Consider the following 13838-nt stretch of genomic DNA (forward strand, 5'->3'; position numbering starts at 1 on the left):
CCTCTGTCAGTTTTGGCAAAATCTACAAGCTATTTGTACGAGCTCTGTATATAGCATATATTAACTTATTTTTTTTATGTAATACGTACCACTTTGTTTTTATCTTAAGTCCAAATTCCATTAGATCGTAGAGCCACGAACCTCCCAAAAAATTAAAATCAATTTAAAAGTGATTTTCTGTTGGCGTTTATTTATTATATAGAAGACACCTATTTCGCTTCTTGTAAAGATTTCCGTTACATTTTTCATATTTATGCGTTTTTCTTACGTTTTCGTGTTTAACCTTTTGGGTTTTGGTTATGTTTAATGGGTTCGGTTTGTATAGCCTAGTATAAGATAGGTAAATCGATTACAATTTAGTTATCGCCCCCTCTCCACCGCAATTTCCTTGTGTGTTTGCGCGGGGAGAAAGGGGAGGCGGTGCATTATAAATATATGCATTATACTGCATACCTATATCGTTTCGTTATAATTAATATAATATTGTGTGTGCTACCTTAGCTTAAGCTGCAAACATTGATTCAAACGCGTTTGCTTGGCTTCTCGTTTTTATTGATTTCAATCAACATTGTATGCATTTTCTTTTTCTTTGTGTTAGTGATCTATAGTAATATTTAGAATTTATTCAAATGGGTTGCTTTCAATATATGCAAGTGTAAATATTAGTCGATGCAATGTTCTAAATGCGCGCTCCTTCGAAATGGCTAAGAATTTGCATTTGTGTTTCCTGGTATGTGTATTTTTATTCTCAATTTTTCGCTAATATTAGCATTGGTCAACACAACAAATGAAAGTCAAGAAAAGTTCTCCTCCTTTTCAAATCAGTAAAAAATACGTGTGTATCTGCGGCTGGATGAGTTTTGTATTCATTTAAAAACTAGTTTGGATAAATTGTTGGCTTGCTTGCTTTTGATTGAATTTTTATTATTTAGGACTTAGTGGGGGATCCCCGTTTCATCGAATTCCAATCGAAATACGTACAAGTAAGGTTCTAACGTGTTTCGTTTACGCAGCTGTTATCACAATGGGTTTTGGTTTCAACTTGCATTATTTTTATTATTTTAAAGTTAGTTCCGTTTGCCGGTGGCAACTTTAGCTTACATGGAGCAGCTAAATGTTATTTGCCCCACAATTCTGGTGTTTAATGGTTTCCATATTTTGTTTTCAGAACCCTCAAAAGCCGCTCCTAACTTTGGCGCTTAAAAGTATGCTTGTTTTGCAGGTCTTGCGTGCACAGTGGGCAGCACAGGATGTGCCCACTGTACACATGTACATGTAATGTGTTCGCTTGTTTTTGTATCATCTATAAGAAACTTGTGTGTGTGTGGGTGGGTGTTGGCGTGTACATATGTATGTGTCTTTGTTTAATTGTTTGTCGTGTGAGTGTGTTTGTTTGTTTGTTTGTGTGTCCGAGTGCGTGGGTGTGTGCGGGTGTTTTTGCTGCATTTTTGGCACTTGTGCGCATCGCACTGTAACGGTAAATGCATTCACTTTATCGACTTTATCGACATTGATACATGTATATACATACATATTTTGGTTAACCAATGAAAAAGCTTAAGACAAAACAAATTACAAAGTAAAACAAACGCAAAAACGTAAACTACATCATAAACGCGTATTTGTGTGTGTAAACGATTTTTAGTTCTCTAAGTAAACGAAACAGAAAATAAGTATTAAACAACTATACAAACTATCGAAATAACGGCACTTCGTTTCACTTTCTCCGTTATTCTCTTGTTCTTGCTTCAAACAATTGAATTCATTTTGTTTTTGGCTTTAGTCTTTCGTCTTATTTTTGGTTGCATTTTTTCAAAAGTTGCAATTCTATACTTTCAAAAATATATGTATATGCGAATTTCTATCGTTTTAAATCTATCGTTTTAAGAAGAGACTGCGAGCGAGAAATATATCGTATATGGGGGCGGGGCGGGGGGTCTGAGAGAGATGGGGATGAAGACTGAGATAGAGCGATTGATAAGGACTTAAACGAAGGACTTGCCTCAAAAGTGCGAAGGGAACAACAAATTTTCCGCTTTCCCCTTCAGTTTTTGGGGGCTTTCGGTTTCAGTTACTCTTAAATTTTATCAGTTTCAACTTCTTTTGCTCTTTTTTTCTCGTTTTTTCTTTTTTGTTTACTTTTGATTTTGTGTGTTTCAATGTTGTTTTTTGCTTTTTTTTTTTAAGTTTGTTGTTTGGTTTGTTTGTTTTTCGCAGTGTGTACACAACAACTTATAGATAAATACAATACAAATATCGCGTTCTATAGTTTTATTTCTTCAAAAAAAGAATGTATGCCTCAAGTCATCCATAATACATTATATTTTAGCCATCAGACATTGTCTATGAGCGACAACGACAACGACAATAATACAAATACATAACATATATTCATATTCCTCTTCTGATTCAGATACTGATTTCGATTCAGACTCAGCTTCAGTTTCAGCTGCCTCTGCTTCAGTTTCAGTGTTTTTGGCCTGGCCTTTTTGGGGGCACTGCGATTACTTCATTTAAATTGGTTATTAATTAGTATTTTTGTATTTTCGTTTGTTTATATAAGTCTATCACATCATCACAATTCGGTTGCATCGAAATCATAATTACGAAGTATGCAATTATAAAAATAAATACGTTAATTCACTGGTAACTTTGCGTATACCCCTTGAGTAGATAAAAAAAAACACATTTTTTAGTTGTACTTTTCGAATCCCGTCTCCAATGATTTTCAAAATGTATGAGAAATCTACCAATATGAAATGAAATAAAAGCGCGCTTCTCTATGAAATATAGGTCTATATAGAAGAATTCGAGTCTTCCGTTCGTTTGCTTTTAAAAGAGATCCTTGTGTGATATACCCTACATATATAAATTTTTCTTATTGTTTTCCCCGATTTTTATTTATTTGCTAAAAAGAAACCGTATACGTAGAGAACTTATAAAAAAAAATTAATAGAAATATTTCTTTCACACCCCCGATCGGCTAACAAATATATTTCTAATATAATCTACATGATTTTCATATATTTTCCTTGTGTTCTTGTTCTCACACAATTCCACTGTAGAATATTCCCTTGTGTCCGTTACGTTTTCCCAAAATTCTTCGGATTTTTGTACTGCTTTCCCGTGGCGAGGATAACGCACTGCTTGCAACAACATGGACAACTGCTTGAACAGACGATGTATGGATATATTACTGCTAACTATATGACTGGAGCTGCCAATTAATGTTACTACTACTAATTTACTCGTCCTGAACTCTGGCCAAAAGTATTCGGAAGAGAGAGAGAAATTAATAATGCAAATCAAAATGATTTTCAAATCAATTAACAAGATATGGGGAAATGAAATAAGAGCCTTTGGAATAGTCAGAAGTATGCATTATGTTTGCTGTATTATTATTATCATTATTTTCGTGTGGCATTGCTTGGCATTATTCGATCTTCTAACCTTGTCTTGTGTTCCTCCTTCTTTTCCTCTTGTTTCGTGTTCGCTTTACTTGTTTTTATGGATGAATGTGGCGTCTTTTCTTTTTTCTTCGCTTTCTTTCTTCTTATTTTCAACTGCTTCTGTTCTTTGGTCTTTGAATAATTGAAAATTGTAATTGAATTTTTTTTCAAGTATTTGCATAGAACTTTTGAAAAAACCTCGTTAATTTATGCGAATTTTTGTGTTAGGGGATTATTATCGAATTCTATAAATCTTCAACAAAATGAGTTTTTGTTTTAATCTCCATTGAAAATCAAGCTCGAATCTACATATAGATGTAAATATATATATAGCATATATAGAATACACACATATATGTATCAAAATGGGAAATTAAATGATAACTGTAAATTTGCTTGTCATTGTGGTGTTCGTTGTGTGTGTGTTGAGTGTCGGTGTGTGTGTGTATGCGTGGGCTTGTGTGGGTTCTATGTGGCTGTGTACGTGTTCTCCCATTGCTTTTTAATCGTTTTATTATTATCGATTGTAACTTGTTTTAGTTTAACATACTTCCTACCAAAGCAGCGCTGCCCATTTCCCTTTTCTCCTATTTTGGATTTGGCCAAAACATGTGTGTACATTATACAAATATCTCAACCGTTAGCTGCGTTTTCTTAAAAGGAATTTGTGTAGAATTTTTTCCGTTTTCCCTTTGTTGCAAATTTTTCTCGGAAAATATATATATATAAATATATATATATTTATGTGTGTGTCTATAAAATAATTAAAAATGTATTTAAATATGTGTTATTATAAGCAAACCGTTCTTTTCATACCAACCAAGTTAGCGAAAAGGGTTATTCTTTCAATCCCTTACATTGTTATTGACAATTTTCGAATACAATATTTTTGTGTTTTTTGGTTGCGTGCTTGTGTTCTTAGCTTTGTGTAAAAATTGATACACATGAATTTTCGAAAATCACTTAATTAACAGTGCCTGTCTTTGGATCCTTTTTTTCTTAGTATAACATATACCAAATGACCATAATACGCCGAGTATACTAAGAATAAATATAACATGTGTCCTGATCCAATCTCTTGATTTTGAATGATGAAAAAGAATTAAAATAATAATCTAATTCTTTTTAAACATTCGAAGAACATGCAACTGTCGGGGTGATTTGTGTGTGAAAAGGCTTAAAAACTACAATAATCGTTCCCTTTTCGGATGCTCTTGAGTTTTGATTCGTTTTACCTTGTGTTTGGAAAACATGAAAGGGTTTCGAGGGCGATGTTCCTTGCGTTGGCTGTGTGGGGCGAAAAGATCCATTAACTGCTAGTAACTTTGCATATAAATTAGCACAAACTTACCCCTGGTTATTGATGGTTAGCGGCAGTTTGTCCAGAGAACATTAACGAATTAAAGGTTGGGTGTCAATATCGCAAACAAAAAATTGCGAATAAGCGGAAAGAGAACACAAATGTTCTACTAATATTAGTAGTGAGGTGTGAATAAATATAGAAACAAAAAGGCAACGATTTTGGTCAAAAGTTAAAGAGCTGCTATTATGCTCTGTTATGTTGGCAAAATTATAACCATTCGTTCATTTATCATCATATGCATTTGGATTTCATGTGTGTGGTTAACTGTTGATTAATTTGTCCATGTCGTCGGTGTTGTTATAGTTGTTGTTGCTTGCAATTTGGTTGATGTTCCTAAAGCTGCTGCTGTTGCTCTTGTTCTTCTTCTTCTTCTTGTTGTTGTAGCTCTCCACGATCCACTTCCATTTCGTCCCATGAGCGCGTTAGCTTATTGGTGTCCCGTCTACTCGATGGCCTGGCCGGGTGCTGGTCCGGGTCCTGCCACGGCTTGGGTGAACTGGTGATGTTGGGCGTAGTAGGTTGCCGGCATGCTGAACTGGTTGGCATATGGATTGGTGCCCGGCGCAGCGGCGGTGGTGAGAACACCGGCCGCATCGTACATGTAGGCGGCACCGGGAGCCGGAGCCACAGCTGCAGCTGCAGCTCGTCCGGCGGCTGCTGCAGCGGCAGCAGCTACAGCCGCAATCGTTGGCGAATTGGCTGGCGTGTATTGGACCAGCGAGCTGGTCACCGTAGCCGACGGAGCATACTTGTTGCCATCGTCCTTGGGCGGCTTTGTCTGTTGGCCAGCCTGCTGTTGTTGTTGCTGCTGATGCTGCAAAGCCTGCTGACCGTAGTGGGTCACTCCTTGCTGCTGGTACTCCCGCTTGGGATACTGCTGGAATCGTGGCGGCATGCCACCGGCACCGGCTCCCTGCGGCACAAACTGGCCACGTCCACGGTATGGCTGTGGCATATATTGTCCGCCCTGCTGTGGTGCCATGAGCTGCTGTGGGCCACCGGCTGCGCCGCCCACACCACCAGCTCCGACGCCGCCACCCTGATGGCCCATAATGGCGCGTGGACCGCCATTGTTGAACGGAGCCCTCGGGCGATAGGTGCTGCCGTTTCGCTGCTGCTGTCCGGCTCCTCCATCCTGTCCCATCTGGTTCATGCGGTTCCAATTAACACCGCCACCAGCACCATTCTGCAGATAGGTATTGCCGCCAGCGGCATACTGCTGGTAGCTACCGCCAGTTGGGGCGCCGCTGCGATTGTTGTTATAGTTGTTACCGGCCTGGTAATTCAGCGGATTGTTGTTGCGCTGCTGATAGATGCCGTTGTGACCGCCAGTGTTGCGATCCCCGCCACTGTTGTTGTTCCAGCGCTTGTTGCCGCGATAGCCGCCCGAGCTGGGCATCGAACGAGCAAGATCCAATAGAGCTTGCGACGGAGTCTGGCCAGCCTCCTCCAGCACAGAGATCAGTTCACGGGCCTGCTTTGCATTGTCAGGCGTGAAAAAGGTGTAGGCAGTTCCCAGCTGTTGGCAGCGACCAGTGCGCCCGATGCGGTGCACGTAATTCTCCGAGGAGTTCGGGTAATCATAGTTAATTACGTACTGCAGATCCTCGACATCGAGGCCGCGCGAAGCCACATCGGTGGCAATCAGAATGTTGGACTTGCCGTTGCGGAAATCCTTTAGCACTGAATCACGCTCATTCTGTGTCTTGTCGCCGTGAATTGAGGTGGCGTTGTAGCCCTCGGCACGGATGATCTGCAAGATGTCCTCCACCTGGATAGGGGCAAATGAAACGGTTGAAAATTAGTGGGGTGTTTCTAAGATCACATAAACAATATTCTTGACGGGTCATTTTGGATTTTTGCAAGGAAAAATGCAATTATAATAAACAAAGAATATGCCAATATCTAATGATATAACTTCGAAGTAAAACGAAAAGAGAACAAATACAATTTACAAGGCTTCTTTAAGCCATTTATCGAATCAAAACTCACCTTGATCTTGGTCTCCACAAAGACAATAATTTTGTTCCCATTGCTTCCCGAATTCTTGATGGGAGAAATCTCATTGAGCAAGCACACTAAGCGCTGCGGCTTCTCTATCTCTGTACAGATCTCGACAATTTGGCGAATGTTATGGTTAGCCGATAGGTTCATCGAACCAATGTTGATTTGGATATAATCGTTTAAAAAGTCTCCGGCTAGGGCCTGCACCTCCTTTGGCCAGGTTGCGGACCACATGACGACCTGACGGTCGGGACGAATCTGTTCAATGATCTTACGGATCTGCGGCTCGAAACCCATGTCCAGCATGCGGTCGGCTTCGTCCAGCACCAGATAAGTGCATCTTTGCAAGTTCGTGTTGCGATTCTCAAGGAAATCAATCAGACGTCCTGGTGTCGCGATGATCACCTCGACGCCCCGGTCAAGATCGCGTGCCTGCGGCACCTTCGATGAGCCGCCAAAGATGCAAGTGTGACGAATCTCGGGCTTGCACAGATGTCCATAGTCCCGCACGACTGATTGGATCTGCTGAGCCAGCTCCCGGGTGGGGGCCAGCACCAGAGCAATGGGCCCTTCACCGCGAATTATGGGCGGCTGATTGCCAATGTGCACGATGGCAGGCAGCATGTATGCCAGCGTCTTGCCGGAACCGGTCTGGGCAATGCCCACCAAATCGCGGCCACTTAAGGCAATGGGCCAACCCTGCGATTGGATAGCAGTGGGCTTGGTGAATCCCTGGCGCTTCATCTCTTCAATGACGTGAGCGGGAAGCGAGCTCTCCTCGAAACTGACCACAGGGTGTGGTAGTTCATTGCCGGACACGGTGATTTCCAGTTCGCGCCGTATGTCGGCCACCTGCTGCTCTGATTTGGCCAGTGTATTCGGATGAATGTTGTAGAAATCCTTGAGGAAGGGCTCGAGGTTCTCCCACTTGGGTTTCACTAAATTACGGCCGGGATTTTTGGCCTTTTCGCGTTGGATCTCGGCGCGCTCCTCTTTGGAAAGCATGCCTAAGGCGGCTGCATTGTAGTTATTACTTTGGTAGCCACCGGCACCTCCGGCGCCGTTGTGCGGCTTCTGATAGCGCTGTGTGTAGTTTGGATTTTTGCCACGCTGTCCTCCATAGCCGCCAGATCCGGATCCGGCTCCGCCACCGGCGCCTCCTCCAAGTCCATTACCGGCGAAGGCAACGCCGTTTTGCTGGCGATACGGATTGCCGCCACCAGAACCGGCGGCGCCCATTCCCAGACCATTCTGGATGCCATAGGTCATCACGCCATAGGGCTGACCAAAGTGCATGCTTCCAGCCGCAGTGGCTGCTCCATTGATGCCAGCTCCACCGGCGGCGCCGGCGAAGTTGCCGCGCGGATAGTACTGACGCTCGTGGCGTGGAGCCCCGTTGCCGCTACCGCCAGCGCCTGCTGCGGCACCATTGCCATAGTAACCGCCGCCAGTGTGCTGCTGAACGCTTCCGGCGTTGGGTGCATATGCTCCGGCGAACATTGTGTGCTGAATCCTGTCGAGAAATGAACAAAAGTTTAGCGAAATCGAATGGAGATACCTCGCACACACCACCACAAAGACTTTGCACTTTTGTAACTGTTAAGAGCGCTATCTCTCTCTCCCAGTGTAAAAATAAAAAGAGAAACGAAACGCGTTTGACTTTTAGGGCAGGAGTTTGCTTGGGGGGTCGGACGAAGTGTGGGACTTAGTTTCGAATGGTGAAGAGCGGGGGCAGTTCTTTCACCCACCCAATAGCCACCACCGAAAAAAATCAATACAGCATCGCCAAATGCACACGAGACGCAAAGAGGTAGAGTGATTGCGGGAGAGCAAAAGCAGCCGCGAGAGAGGGACGTATAGTGAGCCGCAAAGGGAAAGAAGCGCGAGCGCATTCTCATTTAGATAGAAAAACACTTTTAAAAGGTGCACCGCGTTTTCACGCCACACACACACACAAGGAGAGTGCGCCGCAAAGGGAAAGAAGAGCGAGCACGCTCGTATTTGGTTAAAAAAAACACTTTTAAAAAGTGCACAGCGTTTTCACGCCACACACACACACAGGCACTCACCTTTTTTCCTGTTGCGACAACTGGTGCCTATGTGTGAAAATTTGGATGAGCCTTGTGCGGGAAGCTTTAAATTAATGTATTTATGCGCCGCAAATTGACATTTGCCCCTCAGGCAACCGGGTTTTTTTTTGTTTTGGATGTGGGGTTTTCTTCAGTTGTCAAGTCTCTGCGATTTTTTCGATCCGTTTCCTTTGCGTTCTCTTTCGAGGCCCTGTTCCGTTCGATTCGATATTCTTCGCTCTCCCGCTCTGCTCTCTTCGTCACGCTCACACGCGTTCTCGCGAACTTCTCTTTTTGCTTCGCACAACTTCTGCCGAGAGCTAATGGTAATTATTTTGCAATTATTCCTTCGCCACGGGAAAGTAACCGTAATGCTAACTAAAGGTGTACTTGGTTAAACACTAGGAGCCAGTTAGCTAAATCTAATTCTTGTATTTTAGATTTTTTTAACAAAAAAAAACGCGCTTCAGCAGTAAGTTGCATGTGAACTGTAAAGCTGGAACAAAAGTCGATGGTGATGGAATACGTTCGATGTATTTTGGTGAAGATATCGATAAATATTATTATATCATTATTGCACTTATTAGCCGCTAAAATTTAAGACCAACAAATCCTAAAATTAAAAAACATTTAGCTAGTTACAAAAATAAATGGATATTTAAAAAATAAAAGAAGAATATCCAGATTAAAATAAATTGAGTACATAAAAAAAGTTTTTTGATACCAATTACAGTGACATATTTTAAGTGGGTGTCTATGTTGCACTTAACTTAAATTTGGGATTATTCCTTTTCCCCCCTCCACATATTAGGAAACTGTTTTTTTTTTTTAATTCTTTAATTTACTTATCAAATGGAAAGCAAACTTTTAAAAACTTATTTTACGACCGAAAGTGAAAACAATCTAGCTAAGCCCACAATTCGGCTACAAATTAAATGTCTTAAACAAGTGCATTAAGGTGATGAAATCTCCAACTGGACATATACTGAAAGGCGGATTACCTTCATACACAGGCCGGAAAACAGTAGCAGCTGTACGTACATAGGTATACGCTATTTACACGATTTTATTCCTCACTGATATCACAAACATCATCGTCATGTAGAAATCGAAAGGACTTAAGGATGTTAGTTGGCGGCCAGTCGCACAAGCAGCTTCCGCCGGTCCTCATCGATGGTGGTCAAGAACTTCTGGACGCGTTCGCTGTAGAAGTCGGTCGCCTTGGCCAGCTGGTAGCTCTGCATCCTCTCCGCTCGCCGAAAGTCGTCCAGCTGCCAGCGGTCACGCTGGTATGCCAGAATGCTGGCCAGGAAATGCCAGAAAGTGATCTGCGGCCACAGGACGTTGCTGAAGTACAACACGGATGTGCTTAACTGAAATGGTAGAAACGGTCGTTTAATATTAAATCTTTTCCACTTTATCAAAAACTGTTAAATGCTCAATTTTAAATGATGCAATCGCAGCGCGAAATTGAGTATTAAACGAATGAACATTGGGCACAGGAAACTACTTAACCACTAATATAACTAAATAAAAGGGAAATCTGCCAAAGGGGGTGACTTAACCAACTGTTTCTGGAAGAGAACCTTCCACACACCTGCCACATCATGAAGTCGCTTAGCCTGGTCTCGCCGGAGGTGCGGAACACCAGATCCGGTGGCGGCGAATGTCGCGTGTAGAGGCATTCCTCCAGTAGTCGCTCACTGATGTCCTCGCCCGCCAAATCTTGGCTGCCATGCCGCAGTATCGTTTCCACCGCCTGCGTAATCTCATCCCGCGATGTGTACGCAAAGGCGACGTTCAGGAAGAGCTTGTCATTGCGCTCCGTGCTAAGCATAGCCGAAGCCACTAGTTTCTGCAAGTCGAGTGGCAGTAGCTCGATGTTCCCGATCACCCGAATGCGGATGCCATGTTCGTCCAGTCGAGCAGTCTCCTCCAGCAGGCGGGCAAACTTCTCTCTGGCCAAATTAAACAGACCCTCGACCTCCTCGTTGGAACGCTTGAAGTTCTCGATGCTGAAGGCAAAGGTGGTCACCTCGCGAACGCCCACGTCCAGGCACCAGCGCAGGCAGTCCGCAAGCTTCTCGAATCCCCGCGAATGACCCTCGATCTTATCAATCTGCTGTGAGCGGGCGAACCTCCGATTGCCGTCCATCACGAAGGCGACGTGGTGCGGAATGTGGCCACAGGCACGCAGCGTTCGCATCGCTATCCGCTCCGTCCATGTGTACTTGTAGTCGGAGACCCACGACATTGTCTCCGAATTCAGCTGTACTAAGATTGGTGGTCAGTCAATTAAATATATAAATATTTATTTATTTTTTGCGGTGTCTTGTGATTAGAGGTGTCACTCTGTCGACCGCTGCCAATCGACAATTCCGCTATCGATACTTTGGCACCCTTATATAGAAAGCAGTGTGACCGTATGCTATATTTAGGTATTTAACATGGACACAATCCTACACAATGAAAGTGTGACCGTTTTCAGGTATAAATTTAACACATATAAGCCGATACACGAACCATCATCGATAGTAGAATAGCCCAGACAACAACCGTCTACGAAAATAGGCGCAGAACTACCGTTATGCGGATTTTGGTGAAGTCTTTTCTCTGGCGTGACTTTTATTTACAATATAAATGTATCTGAAGCTAATAAATGTTTCATAAAAGTGCTAAACCACTCAAAAGCCGCACAACAAACAATGCACTTTTAAGTCCGCCTAGGGTTTGAAACCCCGCCTCGATCTATATCGATAAGCTATCGCCACACCTCGCAAAACTCAGCAACCCTGTCATTTTGACAGCGACGTCAACCTTCTTTTTTGATATCCGGTTAACACAAGTGGTTCGTCTCAAATTTTTCTCTCTTAATTTTTGCGAAAAAACCCGACTTTGAGCCCTTTTAAGACTTTAAAAATGTGCCTCCCTCAAGAGTGTTCAAAGCGCCGACTGAAAATGGCAAAGAAGCTGTCCGGCAGCTAATTTTTTTTACATTTTTTGTTTTGTTTGTGCGCACGCATTGTTTTTATTTGTGAAACACGTGGTATAAATGTGGAAATTCCCTTGCTATTCCCGCAGTTGCTGATCGACAAACAAACCCAGAATGGCACCCAGGAAGGCTAAAGTTCAGAAGGAGGAGGTTCAGGTCCAGCTGGGACCCCAAGTTCGCGACGGCGAGATCGTGTTCGGAGTGGCTCACATCTACGCCAGCTTCAACGACACCTTCGTCCATGTCACTGATCTGTCCGGACGTGAGACCATCGCCCGTGTCACCGGAGGCATGAAGGTGAAGGCCGATCGTGATGAGGCTTCGCCCTACGCCGCTATGTTGGCCGCCCAGGTAAGTTGTGCGCTCTCCGGTCCAGTTGGAGCCCGTCTAACGGTTTCAATTCCATCCAGGATGTGGCTGAGAAGTGCAAGACGCTGGGCATCACTGCCCTGCACATCAAGCTGCGCGCTACCGGAGGCAACAAGACCAAGACCCCCGGACCCGGCGCCCAGTCCGCTCTGCGCGCTTTGGCCCGTTCGTCCATGAAGATTGGCCGCATCGAGGATGCGACCCCCATCCCATCGGACTCCACCCGCAGGAAGGGCGGTCGCCGTGGTCGTCGTCTGTAAATGGCGAAATCTGGAGAGCAGGAGTCTCTGTTTGCGGTCGAAATACAATACTGCATTTGTGTATGCGATACGAAAGATTTTCTGTTTGTGTGCATAGGTGCACTGTAATAAACCAGGAAAATACGATGTAAATGACTACAAGACATTTTTGTGTGTGCATTGGGTTTGGTTTGGGGTCTGCAAGTGCTGCAATATTTGATATATAAAGGCATTTCGCGAAATGTTTACAAAAATCGCCCATTACAAGCCGAAGAGTTGCCACCCTGGCGTGCCCAACGCGGTGGTAGCCCGATTGCGCCATCAAAGTAACTATGCGTCGATAACTATCGCATTACCAGCTGTGTTGTTTTTGACTTCTTTTTCTCGCATCCGGTGCACGCATTGGTTGGTTTTCTGCTATTTCTCCCTTTTTTGCGAAATAACTGCATTTGGCCAATTTAGTGGCAAAAGCGAAACGCTGATGCTAAATACGTTTCTCTATTCAGTGATTTAACATAAAATTAACAATTTTGCGGGCACCGTGAAAGTGCTGCTGGCGAATTAATTTGTTCCCCCCCCTCCCCCTCTTTTGTTGTTTTTTGAAGTGATTTGAGCCGGCAAATAAACATGGTGTTTTTTTTTCCTTTTAGTTGCTGATCGACGACTAGACTCTGCAGAATGGCTCCAAGGAAGGCTAAAGTTCAAAAGGAGGAGGTGCAGGTCCATCTGGGACCCCAAGTTCGCGACGGCGAGGTCGTGTTCGGAGTGGCTCACATCTACGCCAGCTTCAACGACACCTTCGTCCATGTCACTGATCTGTCCGGACGTGAGACCATCGCCCGTGTCACCGGAGGCATGAAGGTGAAGGCCGATCGTGATGAGGCTTCTCCCTACGCCGCTATGTTGGCCGCCCAGGTGAGCAGTCGCATGTTCTAGTTGTATGCCGAGTTGAAGCCTCTACAAATTGATTGAATCCCCTCCAGGATGTGGCTGAGAAGTGCAAGACGCTGGGCATCACTGCCCTGCACATCAAGCTGCGCGCTACCGGCGGCAACAAGACCAAGACCCCCGGACCTGGCGCCCAGTCCGCTTTGCGTGCCTTGGCCCGTTCGTCCATGAAGATTGGCCGCATCGAGGATGTGACCCCCATCCCATCGGACTCCACCCGCAGGAAGGGCGGTCGCCGGGGTCGCCGTCTGTAGATATGGATCGTGCTACCCGCTTTTGACGTTGCTTTATATTTTTATACCATTAAATACGTGCATAAATGCAGTGGCAAGGGCATGTTTTTTGGGCTCATGTGTTTCATTGTGGCCAGTGGCAACGCGTTGTTAGGGGGTGCTATCGATAGGT

At 44.1% G+C, this 13838-nt stretch overlaps 4 protein-coding genes across 4 annotated transcripts; 2 read left to right on the forward strand and 2 right to left on the reverse strand.

Moving 5' to 3' along the window:
• Window positions 1-170: 170 nt before the first annotated feature.
• LOC6725400 (ATP-dependent RNA helicase dbp2) lies at window positions 171-9023 on the reverse strand. The gene is made up of 4 exons (XM_016172871.3): window positions 8886-9023; window positions 6805-8329; window positions 4801-6583; window positions 171-4736 (listed from the first exon to the last, which is right to left on the reverse strand). The coding sequence occupies exons 2-3, from the start codon at window positions 8314-8316 to the stop codon at window positions 5255-5257; spliced, it is 2841 nt and encodes a 946-aa protein (XP_016038464.1). The 5' UTR covers window positions 8317-8329; window positions 8886-9023; the 3' UTR covers window positions 171-4736; window positions 4801-5254.
• Window positions 9024-9703: 680 nt separating this feature from the next.
• Window positions 9704-11283, reverse strand: LOC6725401 (dehydrodolichyl diphosphate synthase complex subunit DHDDS). The gene is made up of 2 exons (XM_016172870.3): window positions 10483-11283; window positions 9704-10258 (listed from the first exon to the last, which is right to left on the reverse strand). The coding sequence occupies exons 1-2, from the start codon at window positions 11137-11139 to the stop codon at window positions 10013-10015; spliced, it is 903 nt and encodes a 300-aa protein (XP_016038465.1). The 5' UTR covers window positions 11140-11283; the 3' UTR covers window positions 9704-10012.
• Window positions 11284-11631: 348 nt separating this feature from the next.
• LOC27208950 (40S ribosomal protein S14a) lies at window positions 11632-12649 on the forward strand. Its single transcript, XM_039297290.2, has 3 exons — window positions 11632-11733; window positions 11967-12228; window positions 12288-12649. Exons 2-3 carry the CDS (start codon window positions 11992-11994, stop codon window positions 12504-12506), a joined length of 456 nt encoding a protein of 151 aa, XP_039153224.1. The 5' UTR covers window positions 11632-11733; window positions 11967-11991; the 3' UTR covers window positions 12507-12649.
• Window positions 12650-12798: 149 nt separating this feature from the next.
• LOC6740014 (40S ribosomal protein S14a) lies at window positions 12799-13769 on the forward strand. Its single transcript, XM_016181048.2, has 3 exons — window positions 12799-12890; window positions 13136-13400; window positions 13469-13769. Exons 2-3 carry the CDS (start codon window positions 13164-13166, stop codon window positions 13685-13687), a joined length of 456 nt encoding a protein of 151 aa, XP_016038466.1. The 5' UTR covers window positions 12799-12890; window positions 13136-13163; the 3' UTR covers window positions 13688-13769.
• Window positions 13770-13838: the final 69 nt, after the last annotated feature.

The sequence above is a fragment of the Drosophila simulans genome, chromosome X (assembly GCF_016746395.2).
Source record: "Drosophila simulans strain w501 chromosome X, Prin_Dsim_3.1, whole genome shotgun sequence".
NCBI lineage: Eukaryota > Metazoa > Arthropoda > Insecta > Diptera > Drosophilidae > Drosophila > Drosophila simulans.